This window comes from Thermobia domestica, chromosome 7 (assembly GCF_964235325.1).
Source record: "Thermobia domestica chromosome 7, izTheDome1.hap1.1, whole genome shotgun sequence".
Lineage (NCBI taxonomy): Eukaryota > Metazoa > Arthropoda > Insecta > Zygentoma > Lepismatidae > Thermobia > Thermobia domestica.
In genome coordinates this window covers 16,141,743-16,158,776 of record NC_137460.1, presented here as the reverse complement: position 1 = coordinate 16,158,776, position 17,034 = coordinate 16,141,743, and the positions used below count along the sequence as shown (strand labels likewise).

The window sequence follows — 17,034 nt, the reverse complement described above, 5'->3', positions numbered from 1 at the left end:
GAATTATGTTTTCTGTTTCATAAATGTTGTAATGTATGTTACGAATAATTGTTTCTTGATCATCATAAACATATTTCTTTAATTTAATTTCTTTCTCCTGAATATAAGTTAGAAAAGACAATAAAACGTACATATTAATACGTAGTTGTAAAATTTGAATTGAAAATACATAGGCTAAGTTCTCTTAAATTGAAGCAAAATTTTTCAAATCATCCAATATTTATACGTACTATCCAATTTTAGGGGATTATACACATCTTATTTTGTATTTCATTCACCATGAATTTTTTTACAATTAATGTATAAATATTGTTTTTTAAGAAGTGTTGCATTTATGGATTCATAGGTGCCGATTCCCTTATGAGCACTCAAACGTCATGAGTAAAAGTACAGCACGTAGAAATATGCCATAAAAGCTATAGTGGAACAAACACCAAATAACTCCTGTAAGTGGCCATTAATAACAAAAAATGTATTTGATCAGTTAAGAAAAAGAATCTGGTGGAACCATGAACGATTGGATCCGTAGTGACCCAAGTAACCAAAATGGCTGGGCCACCGTTAAAATATGGTTGCGTTGATTTTTGGTGACAAAAGCAACGTTGGTCCAGTGTTGTTTACGCCGTTATTTGCAACCAACCAAGTCCCACTGTTGGCCCAACATCATTCTATGTTGAAATAATAGTTGAATTCAACCAACCTTTTTGCAACAGTGGGCCATTGTTGATTTTTAGGTGTATTTTTTATATATATAAAATATGTATTAATGGAAAGTAAAACAAATATTAAAACAGAAGAAAACACAATTACGTAATTTAGATATGATATTTTTCATTTTGAAATTACCAGATTTTCACGTCTAGTTCATACTGTGGACGGTAGGAGGCAGGAGTGATTCCTACCCAGAGTGCATCAGGCGAACCGCCAGAAGTCCGCCATAGTGTGTAGTGTATGTACGAACATTGCGCCCAGCCGGATTCCGTTTGCTGGATTTCGGTAAGTTTTCATGCAATTTTGTAATTATTTCATGTCATGGTTGTAGTTCAATACGCAATCAAAACTTTCGGCGTACATAAAATCCCGTGTTGTGTTCGCTAGGATTATAAACAAAGCGGCAGGTAATTCTATTGATATATGATTGTCCATAATAGGTGTACGTAAATTTAAAAACGGGTAGAACAATGTGGGAAGCGTTGCGTTAGCTGGTCCTCCTTCCTCATAGGTTCGTTAAATTTATGTGAGTTTGTTTCAGAAGTGGTAAAATAAACACAAATGGTGTCAGTAAAACTTTACCGTGAGCTGCACACGATATACGCCGTTAACGCGATTGTACCAAGTAATTTCGGAACAGGTTTGGTTTTTTGAGTACGGTATCTTAAAAAAATGCGATAATAGGTCAGATTAGCTCCTGTCGCGCATCGTCTGCTATGGTGCAAATCATCGTTATTTCATTGCTAGTGATGTGCATAGTGCTAAAAAGGGTGGTATGCAGTGTGTGTATATATGAGTACAAGGGCACACCTAATTTCGGCAATGTGTCCTTGCACGCAAAAGACAGCGTTGGCTATTGTGCAAATTATCGTTATTTCGTTGTTAGCAACGTCCACAGTTAAACAAGGAGATAGTGTGTGGAGTTTTGAGTGCAAGGTCACATTGCCAAAAACGTTTATGTGCACTTGTACTCAAACACACACCCTCCTCATCACCCTTTTTAGCATTGTGGACATTACTATCAACATAATAACGATGATTTGTACCATAGCAATGCTGTATGACGGAAGGAGCAATTCTGGTAATATTTTACATTAGCCACTTCTCTCATATATGTAGCTTATGATACAAATCAGTGTTATTTTGGTTGCTAATAAATGTGCAGAACAGAAAACCCAAAGAACAAACCTTAAAAAGGCTGGGGGAGGTACCCCCGTGTTACGAGCGCGCTATACACAGTCCCGCTACTCCCAAATAGCGCTATTTCGTTATTAATTATGTCCACAACCGTGCAAGCATCAGTAACTACCAATTTGGCGTTAGTTTACATTAGCCTCTTCTCACCCTTGTACAACGCTAGTTGGCGTGAGGCTTTTCAGCGATTGGAGTTGCCAGTTAAAATGGTCTACCCTTATTTGATTACCACAGCCAACTCTGTGAACGAGAGATGATGAATAAAGGGTAGGTCCTTAGAGGGCGGAGACGCGGCAAGGTGACGGACGTGTTTGTGCGCTTTTAACACATTCCTTTCCTTCCACAATGAAATTCTGGATCTTTGTAGGATTATGGACATAAGTAATAACCAAATAACACTGTTTGGAAGTACCGGTATCGGTACCGCGTATATGGCATGCTCTTAACCCCCCTCCCCCCACAGGTGCCTTTATTGAGGTTTGTTCTTCGGGTTTTCTGATCTTAACATTATTAGTAACCAAAATAACATTGATTTGTACCATAAGTAACACTGTATGAGAGAAGTGGCAGCCATTGTGCACAAGTTGTGGGCCAGTTTTTACGACGACAATTGTGTTATTTTCTTTACATATTTTGTCATTTCCTTTCAAAGTTATGTTAGGATAGGTTTTGGTTCTTTTACTATTTCCTACTTACCTTCATGATTTGTACAACTGCTCAGTCTCTCTTCCCACATACGTAAGCACGAAATTTAATATTGAAATATCGCACGATATGCAAGATTAGGCCATTTAGGTACTTATTCACGGCTATATCGCGATTCACTTTCATTTGTTTCTCTTATTTCTCGCTAAATTCGTTTAAATTCGTTGAATTACGATTCAGTGCTATTAACACATTTCTCCTATAAATCTTTCTATTTTTGCTAAATTTGGCCCCCAACTTTAGCACGAACTCCGAAGCGGCTCACGTCAAATATTATCCAATCGGCTACATTCTAATAATATACCAACCCTGTGAGACAAAAAACAAAGTTTCTTGTAGGGAGTGATTGGGCATGCAATGCGCGCTCTTAACACGGGGGTGATTTTTTCTCCAAGTGCATTTATTGATTTTTTTTTTTAATTCTAGACATAATTAGTAATCAAAAGAGAGAGAGAGATAATAGCAGCATGAGCAACACTGTGTAAGTTACTAATCGTAACAATTACCGCTGATTGTTAACGGCCCATTTTCAAGTACATTGGCAGCATTGAGTAGCTACTAAGCGTGTCGTACGATAGAACTAATGAAGATTGCAATGTACACAATTGCCGTAAATTCGGCAGTTACGTTATCTGGTCCTCGATACAGACTTCATGTTAGATAAAGTTAGGTTATATTGCATAAAAATTGTATAATGATGATATGAGGAATGGTTATAGTAACGTTTTGGGCCTTGCGCTAAATGAAATACCATATTTAATGTCACACACAGGGGGGGGAGTTTTGACAGGGGTATTCCAGGTTACAAAACCTTAAATTGGTCAGGGAATTTCAGAAACATCTCCCGCTTGCCACCCCTGCGCTGTATTATCACGTGAGATACATGATGTATTAAATTCACTACAGCACCAGTACTACAGTTCACTTTGATATTTGTCAACAATCCACATACCAAATGAGCTGAACATGTGCGTCGATAAGGACGAGGTTCGCGTGTTAGAACACTGAGATACGTGCGTATGCCAGAAATGGGATGATAGGAAGTATGTAAGATTAGCAATCTCCATATTAGAGAAGAATAATGTTCGTATTTCACAGAGTTATAAATGAATTTAAAAAATAATTGTTTTGCAAGAACAATTTTTAATTAAATGGACATGCTGCAAAATATAGAATTATTTTCTTATCTAAATTCTCCACAAACATAACTGTGAGATACGTATGAATTAGAAATGAACATTTACACAACAGCTCACTAAATAAAAAGGTTTAAAAATGTGTTTGGTTAATCCATCTTAAAATTTGAGAAAGCTTGGTTGGTTTGTATCAAAAACGTTTGAGCCTATTTCTGTGCAAGAAATGCTTTTTTTTTTAATTTTACCTTTGTCCAGGTTTTGAAGAGGGTTTGGGCATTCTTAGAAAATCTCACTTCTTCCCGAAAAAGAAAACATTAGAAATGGGATTCAGTGTCCTCAAAATTGAATATATCTCCTATAGAATACTAGTAACCTGAAACTCACAATTTGCTCCACGACTGTAAGCTTAATGAGTAATAAGAAAAGTACTGTAGGGTTGCTGGGGAATATATATATATATATATATATATATATATATATATATATATATATTAGAAAAATCCCCGTTTTTGCGTACACCTTAAGTTCATGAAAACAGAAATAAAGACCATGCTAGTTAGCTCTGTTGAATTCCTATTCGGGAGATCATGAGCTCGATTCCTACGGCCGGCGATCCTAACCGGGTTTTCCAGAGTTTCTCTGTCCTAGCAGGCAAATGGTGAGATGGTACCTGACAAATAGCACTGGTCGGCCCCTTTTTGTAGTTAATGAGGTAATGTATCTAGTGTAAAATGGCATTAAGGCATATCTCGTGTTTGTTAAATTAATTAAATCAGATGGTATGATTTTTCATTATATTTCTTCCTAACCACCCATAACACTAATGGACTCACATATTTAGACCCTATTATAGCCTCTATCTTGTTTAAATGTGTAAATAAAGTTCAGGTATGCAGGAAAATATCCCCGGCCCTGTTTCGTCCTCCATAAAAAGTTCAATCAGCGTTCCCACTGATATGGGAAATTCGCGCAATTTGAAGTACGGATTTATATTACTCAAACCGTTTGTATAGCGTTATTTTGCTACAGCAGGTTTTTTTTTTTTTTTTTTTTTTTTTTGCCACAATTTTGAAACGGGTTAAAACCAAACTTGGCTCAAAAGTCGGTTTGTAAAATATTTTAGATAATATAATTAGTATACTCATACTTTGTGTCCAACACTTTTAATCCGGATAAGTTCATTAGCCAGAATGATCGGATGGCAAATTTTAAAATGGCGGGCATTCAAACAAACAAACAAAAGAAAAAAAATACTAATTTCCACGATTATTACCCAAACAGAACCAAATTTGGCTGGGGTGTTTGTAATATGTGAGTTGCCCAAGATAATCACAATGATCCATCAAAAAAAGTCCAAAATAGTTGGCATTTAATTGTCTAAAAAAAACATGAGTGCCGCAATTACGAACGTTTCGGAACCAAATTTTGCCCAAAAATTGATAGTTGCAGTACAATATGTTGGTTGAGTGTGAAACTTAGAATAATTCTTTAAAAAATGGCTGCCACGTGTACTTGTAGGAACTGATTGGGACCAGAGTTCGTACAAAAAATTAGATATTTACGATATCTGAGTTGAATGTGAAAATCGGCATGATTCAACAAACTGCTTTGAAAGTAGAGGTCGTTTGAAATGTTAAAAGAATCTACCTGTTCTTTGCGGCTCTGTTCCAAAAAGCGTATTTTTTAATGTATGACGGTGAATATGATCTTAATATTTTGAATAATCTGCGAAAGTTTTCATTTGAGTTTATTTTTTTTTATTTATTTTTCTTTTTCTCAGCAGAAGTTACAGAAGGTCGACCAAGTTCAGATGGAAATACATTACCTGACAATCAGCTGTTAGAAGGCGGAACATCAAGAATAATTTCGAACTCGACCTATCCACAGTCGTCCACAGTTTCAGAATGCTCGTGCAGTAAGTTACTTTGATTGATTTTAATATTGCATTTTTGCCAAAATTTTATTTTTTTCGTGTTGTTTACATAATATTAAAATTTCGAGTTATACGTTCGTTTTAACCATCGCAGCTATGCAACGCAGGACCGAATGAATAACTTTGGATTCCAACCACCGTCAGAACTTTAATGAAGTAACAGTTCATGAAGTGACAGATTTGTTCTCACGTTTCTCCACCATTTTATTTTGCCTGAACAGAAGCTGAATTACAAAGCATTCCCATTATTCATGGCAATGAAATTGCAATTATGTACCCACGCCTCCAAAAGAGCATATCCATCTTATTCTGCACATGATCTAACATCAGACAACCAACCATGAGTGAATGATATGAGGTTTAAGAATTACAAAGGCTTTAGAAGATATTTTGTAATTCTGAAACCCTGAAACCGCCCACTGTGGTTTGTTGTCTAATATTAAAGAATGTGCAGAATAAGGATGCATTTGCTCTTCTGGAAGTCTGGGTACAAACTCAACTATATTGGCTGGCACAATGACACGCTGGTGACTCCATGTAAATAGTCCGTTTCCTTTAATCTTAATTTAGTTTTCCCTGAGTTTCTTTTGCTTCATGCCTGATGAAAGACATAGCTCTGTTCGAAAAATCCCTTCTAAAGTTTTAATTGTTAAAAGTAGTTGTGGTACATGCCAGTTCAGGCAAATTAACACGTATCTACATTAGGTAGGCATTTTCGTGTTTTTTCAGCTTGATCTGAATATAGGCTCACCTAGTTGGTAGGTATTACAAGAATGTAATAGTGTAATTAAAACAAAGAGACACACTTGATAAGTATATAAACACTGGAGGATAATAAAAATCACTTAAATATCTGGAGAAATAAAACTTCCCGTAGTTATCTTTTTTTTCTTCTACTTTCGACTTTTAGAGAATAGTCGTGTAGTACAAAGTAACGTAGTACAATTTTAACATATATGAATACTGTACTATATGTTATTTTACATTAAATATTTACAATGTTAAAATATATGTTATTAACTTCTCAGTACCTTTGTTTAAGAAAACATTTTCTGGGGTTGGACGTAGGGCCACCATATTCACATGATTTTGGACGTAACTTAATGTCAAGGGTTTCAGTAAAAATCAAGTATTTACCAAGATGTGAGTGAGAGTAAATTAAAAATTACTTATTTCTTTTGTACTCAAGGTTTATTTTATTTATTTACTATCTCTTTTTCTTTTTATTTTAAAATACAACAACCCTAGATATACTTAGGTCACTTATTCCCAATTTAAACCAGGGGCGTCATTTAGGGAGGGCAGGAGGGGGCAATTGCCCCCCACCAAGACTTTGAGGAATACATATACTTTAATAGATTGTCTATTAATATACTAGTATAAAATGTGAAAGTCTTATGTCGGTGGTGATCTTGCCCCCCTCAAGCGAAGTCTGAAATGACGCCCCTGATTTAAACAGCAAATGGTGTGTTTATGGTATTCTGGCGCTTCGGCCTACTGTCCCTTCCCACCGCCTATCTTTTCTAACAAGTATTTTCTTTCATCCAAAAATTCATACACGTCATGTTTAAACACAACAAGAACATAATATTTGAGAGTAATTATTACAAAAATTTGAGTATTAATTTTCTCCCATTTTGTTTTCATTCTAGGATTTGCAGTAGTTGCAAGACACCTTGCAGAAATGAAAAATATGCTAATAGATTTAAGCAATGATGTTTGTTTACTGAAGGACCAATTAAAAACGGCAAATTCTACATCGCCTGCAAAAGTGAACTTACCGGAAAACTGCGCAATTCTATGTACATCAGTAGTTGACGTGTTAAACTTGGAAAAATGGCTTCAAGTACGTGATAATGCAACGACGCTGGTAAGCTTGTGTTCTAAATAATAGTATATTTGCATTTTTACGCTAATTTTGTTTCCGTACATCAATATTTAAAAATTGAATTAAGGAGACAAATTAAATATCATTCAAGCTGTTTACTTTAATGAACATCTTGCCAATTTTAGATACTTTATTCATTCCGGAATATCGTAAATTGTTTATGTAGGAAGATATTTCTAGTTTTTCCTTGGGAGGGGGGGCTCACAGAATCCAGAGTCAAAATTTATTTTTGGATTTTAGGCAACTGTGGATGAACACAGGGGAAGAAAAGGGCGTGTTAGATATTGGGAAGAAGTCGTAATAAGACCCACTCATGTAAGGTAACAGTGCAGTAGGCAGAAACAGACCTGCAACTAAACTGCCCGTCATTTTTATCTTACACCCTTCCTTGTCCCGTGTTAACCCAAAGTTGATTAAAAAGAAAGAATAAAAATCGAATGTGGATTCTTCAAGGGATCCTACCGGCGAAAGGAGCCCCCACCCTTCAATGAAGAGAGGCCAATTCAGTACGTTTGAAATACTGAAGAGGACTTCATTTAATTAATTAGTAGAGTGAATTTAAGTATAAGTTAAAGTAAATCGGGGGGTGGGTGGAAGGATACCTAAAAGATTTGAAACCCAGGGGATAGGGCCTCAAATTTCTTTTATTAAAATAAAATCCCATTAGAATAACGGAGAATTTGGCAAATTAAAAATAATACCTAGAGATGAATTTAATGTGTAAACGTGTCTAGGACTTTAACCTTTCGTTGTGCTACGTTCATGAATTGTTGAATTAAGTTTACCGAACCCCATTATTTATTGTTTACGCGTCTTAAAAACACGTCAACTTTCAAAGTTCGTTCAAGGCAATACATTTTAATTTTTAACATTTTTCTTTGAAAACACTGAAGTACCAAATTGTGTAAACTCGTACCCACAAAGTAGATCACACTATTGTAGTTTATTTGTGGCAGCCTTGCTTCTAAACAATTGTACGTTCAGATAATAAAGATGTTGCTCGGTAAGTTTGGTTAGGAAAAAAAAAAAAACGAAATCAATGGTCCACTTAACGAAGAGCAAACCCCGGTAATATTTAACCGGATGGAATGCCTAGATGAGGCCTTTTCCTTCATATTCGAAACTCTATCACGGACACGTATTCATGGTTCAAAATATTCAACATGAACCACACCGTCGTCTCTTACGTTACAACTTCGACCTTAAGTACAACGGCGATGTGTGTGAGAGATGCTCTTTGAGCACTCCCTGTTCATAAGTAGTTCCCACAAAGTATTAGAGCTTTAGAGCAGTTGCCAATGGGCAATCCCGTGTGTCGAACTACCCTAAACATGGGAGATCAACCGATTCGTGTGCTGTGTGCTTTCAAATTCAATGCATGAGCCGTACATCATCATGATTGTATCGGTACGCAAGAATGGGATCGAAATAATCCTTTATTCATCTGTGAACAGTTATTCTCCGTGAATAATGTTTTATCTTTTCAAAAATACGGAGTTATTTGATTACTAAACAGTTCATTCTGAAAAATTGCATCTTAGTTACCGACTAAACACCTCCAAACAGTAACTAGATTACTTGGACTTTCAAACGACGGCTGAACCGTCTCATTCCTTAAATGATGTCTTTGCAACAAAAATTGCACTTTTAAACAATCCTCATCCTAGTCAGTGCGTAAGTAATGTTATAGAAATCCACCCTTAGATGTTAAATAGCTATTGCAATTGACGTGAGGCCATTGGTCTGTAGACCCACTAGTGGTATATTGTAATTGCTTGACTTACAACGTGAAGGAAGTGTTTCATTTCTTTTCTTATTTTCATAATTGTGTTTCAGGAAACGTACCTTGGCACTTTTGGTGGGAGAAATCTTGGCCACGTCGTGAGAAACATATTAAGAAGTGTTTTTACTGACGAAGTAGCGGTCTTGTACAATTGGACTGGGAAATGTAAAAAGAGATCCCTGGAGAAGTTGACCATTTCAAGAATAATAATAGGTAGGATATTACCTTATCTCGATACTTCTCGTAAATTTGATGCAGTGGCACTAGTCGACTTGTGTTGACGCCTTTCATTTCACTGAAGGAAATTCAATGATACTACTATGTAAGGAGCAGAGGTTGATGAAATATATTTGAATTATTTCATGTTAAAAGGGCATATCTGCAAAATCAATGAAGCTCATTTTCGCATTTCATCACCCTCTTCTAGCCTGGGCCGCCAGAAAGAACAAGAGTTGCGAGACCGGCCTTCACTACTGGGAGTCCTGTACATTTTCAATATTTTTCTTCAATGCGGAAGAGAGCAATGTTGTGAAATGAGAACTGACAGTTGTATTGTATTTGGAGATGGAAGATTCGGTTTGGGGATATTCACGTAGCCCTATGCGATATTTACTGTACAGAAGATTGTGTGTAAGCAAACCTGGTGTAAAAGGACATGTGTTTGCAAGTAGAAGCGGGCAGATGATATATACGACTTAACAAATTTTAAAAAAAAAGGTTAATAGCGTTCTGGACACCGAAATTAAATTGCCGCAAATTTTAAACGTTTCCCTAAATATTTCATAAACTTATAAAGAGGAGAAAAATTGCAAGTTGTTGTTCTTTTAACAATGTGATTTTCCAAATGATAGCGTAGTTACAACTCCTCTGAATGTTTTGGTTATGTAAAAAGCGAGGAATGAGTTGTTTTTTCGCGTTAAAAAGTTTATTTCCTAACTTTCAAACAACGGAAAATATTCAGAGAAGTTTTAACTACGCTATCATTTATAAAATCATGCGTGCAATTTAATTTCGGCGTCGAGAGCCCTCTTAAAACCCACCACTTAAAAGAAAGAAAAAAACTCGATGACCTATCATCAATTTTTATGTTGTAAAGAATTAAAACTTGATACAGAGTTTGTGAATAAAAATTAACTGTTATCTACGTTGAAAGTAGTTAACATTTTTTTTTTTTTTTTGACACGAATTTCCTTCAGTTTGCCAATATCTGAGAAGAAAGCATAGCAGTGATTCTTGCAGTTGTTTACGTAGACTGTGACTTATCTCTAGTATTCGTGCATAGCTTATACAATGTTCTGACTTAAAGTGTTTGAAATTTCCTTCATGATTTTTACCCATTTTTGTTTTTGACCTCTCTTCTTTGCTTAATTACAACCAAATATTATGATGTGAGGCTGTTAAAATTACTATTTCTGTGTGGTGAGTGCTCAGATTTTATTTCATTGTGTAGAATCGTAATTTTTTAAAATCAACTATCATTAAGACAATGGTTTTATTTTCAGTCACGCTAGTCTGTTACATAGAACATTGTAGTAAGTTTGCGTGTTCATATTTCAAGTGTTTTCGAACCGTTACTGAAGTACGGATAATGAAGAATTGATGTAATCTATTGGTTCCATTTGTAGTATATCTAGTATTGTTCTGTTGACTTCACAAATTATTTTCATTTCAGGGGCTGTGCGTCTTAATGGAGTAGCCAGGAAATAAAAGAAAGGATTCAGAACTGGTTCCGCTGGGGAAGAGATAGAAATGGAGGAAGGGAACGAAGGCGTACGTCATCTAATTTCCAAGAGACACAAGAGGAGACTAATCGAGAAGGAGGAATGGACCATTCTTGAGGCATTGCGTTCATCTGGGAAACACGTTGCAGGATGTTCTACGAATTTTGTAAACTTTCACTCAGGTACAAGTGTTGCTAGTAATGTAAATATTTACAGTCCTTGTATAACAAGCGCTGATCTAAACTTTAGGCTTAGCACCAAAATTAATGACGTTGCAAAATGCCTCTTTCTGTATGTAAAAAAAAAAGCTTTTGTTTTCGTTGTGAAATCATGACTAAGGCTTTTCACTTCGATGAGACACGTTTGGTTTTGGAGCTATACAGCTGCTGTCTGTTTTTCAGAATCTGGTTTTAACGGTATTCCAAGAGAGAAAAAATTGTGAGCAGAGAAGACCACTGAATTCTTTTAGAAAGGACGCTAATAATGAGTGTCCCAAACTTCACGCAAGAATTAATTTTGACATAAAATACATATTTATACTTAAAACTTGATTGTATTTATTTATTTTTTCATTCATAAACTATACAGTATACGGTTATGTATGGAACAACACATCGGGTAAATAGCTTCCACATACTCACACTGTTGAAATTTTCCATGACCTTTTTAAATGAATCTGGCTGACTTTCGTTCATATAGCGTTCATTTTCCTTGTAGTTCTACGCTTGTTGGCATTCCAAGGCGTTAATTCGATTTTCTGAACTACGAATGCAACGATTTTGTTGATTAACGAAGCCCTCAAAGTGTAATCGGCGATAAGGCTCATTTTCAGTTCAAGTCAAAATGTAACAAGTACTTTTTGCGTGAATTTTGGGACACTTTCGTATCAAGCATACAGGAGACATATTTTGATCCAAGCCTGTACTACAGTATTAATTAGGGATGGGAAATTTCGGAAATTTTACTTTCTAGATTCCGGAAAATAAAATAGAAAATTTCGAATGTCGGAAAAATCTTAATTTTGAAAAAAAAAATGGATGTTTAGAAAATAATCCAGTTTTTTTTTCTCCCAAGGTCAAGAGTCAACACGTTGAGTTAATGTGTTTAACCAACCTCCAGTTTTTTTGGTGTGTGTGTGTTAAGGCAATGGAAAACCAGCTTTTGTAAAGTATGGCAATTCCCCACGCGACCAATTGAATAAATAGACATAAGAAATTATATTAAAAAAAAAAAAGCTTTCAGTTCGTAAATACTGCTCAAAGCTTTGGTCCAACTTGAATCCGCGTGTTGTGGGCTTGTTGCTCTTTAGCTTAAACCGCCGCAGTCGGATAGGGACAAGCCATTTTACTGAACAGGAAATATTGGGGCGCGTCACCTGGCCAATCAGTGGCGGCGGTTGGACGTTAAAAATGGGGGGGCAAGATATGATCTGAATATGTGTATATCAATGTTAGTGTTCCTGGTTGTTTCTAACACATTGTTTGACGACAGGTTGTATAACTAATAGGATACTATCTTTTTCGGTTAAAATACCGTATATCGTGTTTCATATTTAATTAAATAAATTGACAAGAGCAATGCACATAGGTACTAACCCTTGCTTCCTTGCTCATGAACATCTTAAAATTCTGTCTGGAAAATTGTGTGATCAGATTATTTAATAACGTATTTGTAAAACAAATAAATAGAAAGGATATTATTAATTATATTAATGAATAATGAGGCTTGTTTTGTAGAAGTTATATTGAAACTGGGGATAAATGAACAACTTACATTGTTAATTCCACACTTGCCATTAAATGTATGTTATTACTCTTAGAAAATGAAAGACAGTAACTACTACAAGCATATGCTACGACGCAATTGTAATATTAACTCCTTTGAACTGCAATTAAAACGCAATTCCTGTAGCTGTCTTAACTCCACGGGAAGACAAATAACTAATACACATTTACGCATCGACAGATATTATATGGTACCATTTCTTTCTATGAACCAGTAATATATGCAAAAACTTTACATTTCCAAATGAAACTATATACATTAACCATTTTAAATTATGGCTTTTTAAAGGTAAATTATTGAATTTCAGTCAGTCAGCTACAGCATCATCCCTATTTATCCTAGGATCATGGTTAGTACCTCATTCTCTTTAGAATAGAACATCCTTTCAAACGGTTTTATTTACGTTTTCCTATCATTTCCCTAAGGCGGGAAATTTTTAGGGAAATCTGGATTTTTTCTGATTTTTTTCAAACTTTAATCCCCTCTGGACCCCCTTTGTTAAAGCACAGATCTCAAAATCAACTGAAAAATACGAAGGGTATACTAAATGTGTATAAAAAATTTCAAGCTTCTATCTTAAAAACTAAGTGCGGGAAAATGTTTATCAATGAGCTAAGAACATTCCCACAATGCCCCAGATGACCCGGATGTAATATAAAATTCTCCTGAGACATCCCTATTTATCCTAGGATCATTGTTCGTACATCATTCCCTTCAGAATAGAACATACTTTCAAACGGTACCACTCACATGTCTCCATCATGTACCTGAGATGGGAAAATCATGAAAAATGGATTATTTGTTTAAAAAATATTCCTTCTTTGTACTTTTTTGCCCCTCTGTACCCCCTGTTTTAACGCAGAAATCTGAGACAACTCTGAAAAGTACTAACGAGTGTACTAAATGTGTGTGCAAAATTTTAATCTTTTAGGTGCAAGAGTAAGCCCGCCAAAAATAATATTTCTACAATACTCCAGATTCCCGTATAAAATAGGATCTCAGGTAAAAATTCCTTGAGACATCCCTATTTATACTAGGATCATGGTTCGTACAGCATTCTTTTTAGAACAGAACAGCCTTTCAAACGGTACAATTCACATGTCTCCATCATGTATCTGAGGAGGGAAAATCGCAAAAAAAAAAAAAAGGATCTTTGTTAAAAAGATATCCTTTTTTGTTTTACCTTGTTGCTCCTCTGGACCCCCTGTTTTATCGCAGAAATTTGAAAAGAATCTGGAAAATATTAAAGGTACACTGAATGTGTGTGCAAAATTTCAATCTTCTAGGTGCAAAAGTAATAAAAAAAAAAGTCATAACCAAAAAAATATTTTTTTTTTATTTATGACTCTACGTCTCGACGCAGAAAGGCGTGAAAGCATATGTAACGTGTTATACAATGCCTCTAGGCTTGAGAAAGAAAACAGAAGTAAAAAGCTTGTTTGATACTTTTTTAAATCGAATAATGAAGATTCTATTCTTTCACCGAAAAATAGATGATATAATTTAAGAGTTAAGTAGTCACTTCAAAAAAAAAAGTGGGGGGCAACTGCCATCTCTTGCCCCCCCTAATCGCCGCCCATGTGGCCAATTACATCATTGTTGTCGCCTTCCGTCTTCTGCTACTCAAGGCAACCCGAATGAAACAAGTGGCTGCCCGACACTGTCAAAAGCTCTGTCGCTGATTTAAGCAAAACGCGGAAATTTTCTATTTTGTATTTCGATCGCATCTGCTTCTACTTTCCGTATGTTGGATGTATCACCGATAGGATACACGGATGCGTCGGGCGGCCCGAAATACATTGTTAGGTAACTTGTTTCATGTGAATGGCCTTGCGTAGCAGAAGCCGAAGGTGCATGCAATGATGCCATTGGCTAGATGGCCCGCGCCATAATATCCCTCTAAAACATGGCTTCTTCCCCCCCCCCTTCCTGGCTGTGACAGTGAGCTCAAGAGCACCACGCGGCTTAAAACAAAAATCAGAATCTCGAAACCCAGACTGCTTGTTTCATCTAAGTACGGATTTTTTTGAAAGCCAGATTTCGGAAATTTTTGGCCTAGTATTAATGCCTTCAATGCGTTTTTTTTTTTTTTTCCAGTTTTGTGATGTATCATTCTTGTCTAAATCGTATCAGTATTTAATAAGAAATGAAAAGTATTTAATATTTTCTTGGTATGCCATAGCAGAGTTCTGTGCCCTCTTGCATAATTGTGGAACGTTTCATGTATCTATACAGGTAGTTTCTATGAGTGTAATATAAGATTATTTCTCAAATAAGACTCTTTTTATTCCTTGTTTGCACGAATTGTTTTCACGTTGTTTCAATACTTATCAGGAAACCTTTCTCGCATTTGAGAATTTAAAAAATAAAAATGAGACCATCCGTATAATCTTTTCAAATATTGAAAAATGACATACAAAATATCACACTGTTATTTGTAGTAAAGTTATTTCCTATGCAATTATCGTAAAACATTATAGTTTTAGGACATCTGAGTAATAAGCAAAATGTATATAGTTATCACTAAAACGAAAATGTAAATGGTTATCAATGAAAGAAACAAATGTTTTCATTGGTTATCCGAATAAGCGTAATGGCCTTCAAAGCATAACTATAGCTTTTAAAGGTTTGTTTAACATGTTATAAATACTAATTGTACGATAATTTGACATAATGTATAAATTACATTGTGTGTATGTGTATTTTTTTTCCTTCAAATTTTTGAATAAAAACTGTCCGCTCAAATATACCTCTTTGATTTTCTTCTGGTCCTTGAAGTCCTTTCACCAGTCATGTGTGAAATATGACTTTTTTATTTATTTATTTTTTTTTACAAACTGCCGAGGATGGTAGCTCCCTTGGTCGCAACAGGAGAATGACGGCATTGTATCTTGTGCAGGACCAGACAATAGTGACGCAGCCAGTGGTGTAGGGGTAGCAAGCCTGCTTGCCAAGAGGCATTCGGCTAGTTTAGCGTAACCACGAACCCTTCTCCGGCAGGGCTTTCACTGGGTTTCCTCCCTCTCCCCTGGGGAATACCCGGATGCTGAGTTGTGCAAATCCAGAGCCGCGCTACCTTCCCACATTCTTGTCCCTCCCATATCGGCCTAAGCATTGATATCTAAAGGTTATAAATAAAGTTCAACTTTTCTTTTCTAGTGAAATTGAACTTCGTTTATAACATTTAGATATCAATGCTTAGGCCGATATAGGAGGGACAAGAATGTGGGAAGGTAGCGCGGCTCTGGATTTGCACATCTCAGCATCCGGGTATTCCCCAGGTGGGACTGAGGAAACCCAGAGAAAGTCCTGCCGGAGAAGGGTTCGTAGTTACGCTCGATCTAGCTGAATGCCACTTGGCAAGCAGGCTTGCTACCCGTACACCATTGGCTGCGTCAGTATTGTCTGGTTCTGTACAAGGTACAATACCGTTATTCTCCTGATGCGACAAAGGAAGCTACCATCCCCGCCATCCAGTCCATGTTGGTTGAAATATCGTTGTTACCTATCGTTGGCCCAACGTGGGACCAACGTTGATAACTGGTTGGAAGTTGAATAATGGTTGTCATCATTTGTATTGTCGTTGGCCCAACGTCGATCTATAGTTGATAAATGGTTGACGTTCATTAACGGTTGAGTTATCATGTGTCCTGTCGTTGGCCCAATGTCGATATATGGTTGAAGTGCATTAACGGTTGTGTTATCGTTTCTATTGTCGTTGGCCCAACGTCAAAATATGGTTGATATGTATATAAAGTTGAATAATGGTTGTAATTACGGTTGACTTTTTGTTGGGTCAACGTTGTAAAATACTAACCGTTGTCAAACGGTTGCGGTAACGGTTGTTCTTTTGTTGGCCCAACGTTGACATAAACATTAACGGGTGAAACATAGTTGAACAAATGGTTGACGCGACATCAACGGTTGGGAGATTGTTGAAAAACTGTTGTTTTCTTCGTGGGACCAACGTTGAGAAATGGTGAGTTGGCCCAACAAACGCAAAGCGGACATGCCCAACCATCGTTTCAACGGTTGATAATTGGTGATGTCAACTAAAAATCAATATTGGGCCAACCATTTTTGGTAACATGGGGAGTTGACGAGTAAACGAGTACAGTATTTAAAAAAATGAAATCTGTGCTGAATGGCCACAAAAAGCAAGGAAGTATTTAACCAAG

At 36.2% G+C, this 17,034-nt stretch overlaps 2 protein-coding genes across 4 annotated transcripts in view; one reads left to right on the top strand and one right to left on the bottom strand.

Annotated features, from left to right (window-relative positions):
- LOC145689868 (uncharacterized) overlaps window positions 1–17,034 on the bottom strand; it is a 109,652-nt gene that overhangs the window by 45,922 nt on the left and 46,696 nt on the right. The window lies entirely within an intron of this gene.
- LOC145689867 (uncharacterized) lies at window positions 627–15,592 on the top strand. 3 transcript variants are annotated; one of them, XM_081764140.1, is made up of 5 exons: window positions 630–996; window positions 5,527–5,661; window positions 7,332–7,549; window positions 9,404–9,563; window positions 11,023–15,592. In XM_081764140.1, exons 3-5 carry the CDS (start codon window positions 7,364–7,366, stop codon window positions 11,055–11,057), a joined length of 381 nt encoding a protein of 126 aa, XP_081620266.1. In that variant the 5' UTR covers window positions 630–996; window positions 5,527–5,661; window positions 7,332–7,363; the 3' UTR covers window positions 11,058–15,592. The 3 variants fall into 3 exon arrangements, with proteins under 3 accessions (XP_081620264.1, XP_081620263.1, XP_081620266.1); XM_081764138.1 differs by lacking the exon at window positions 11,023–15,592 and having other exon boundaries at window positions 627–996; window positions 5,530–5,661; window positions 9,404–9,801; XM_081764137.1 differs by lacking the exon at window positions 11,023–15,592 and having other exon boundaries at window positions 627–996; window positions 9,404–9,801.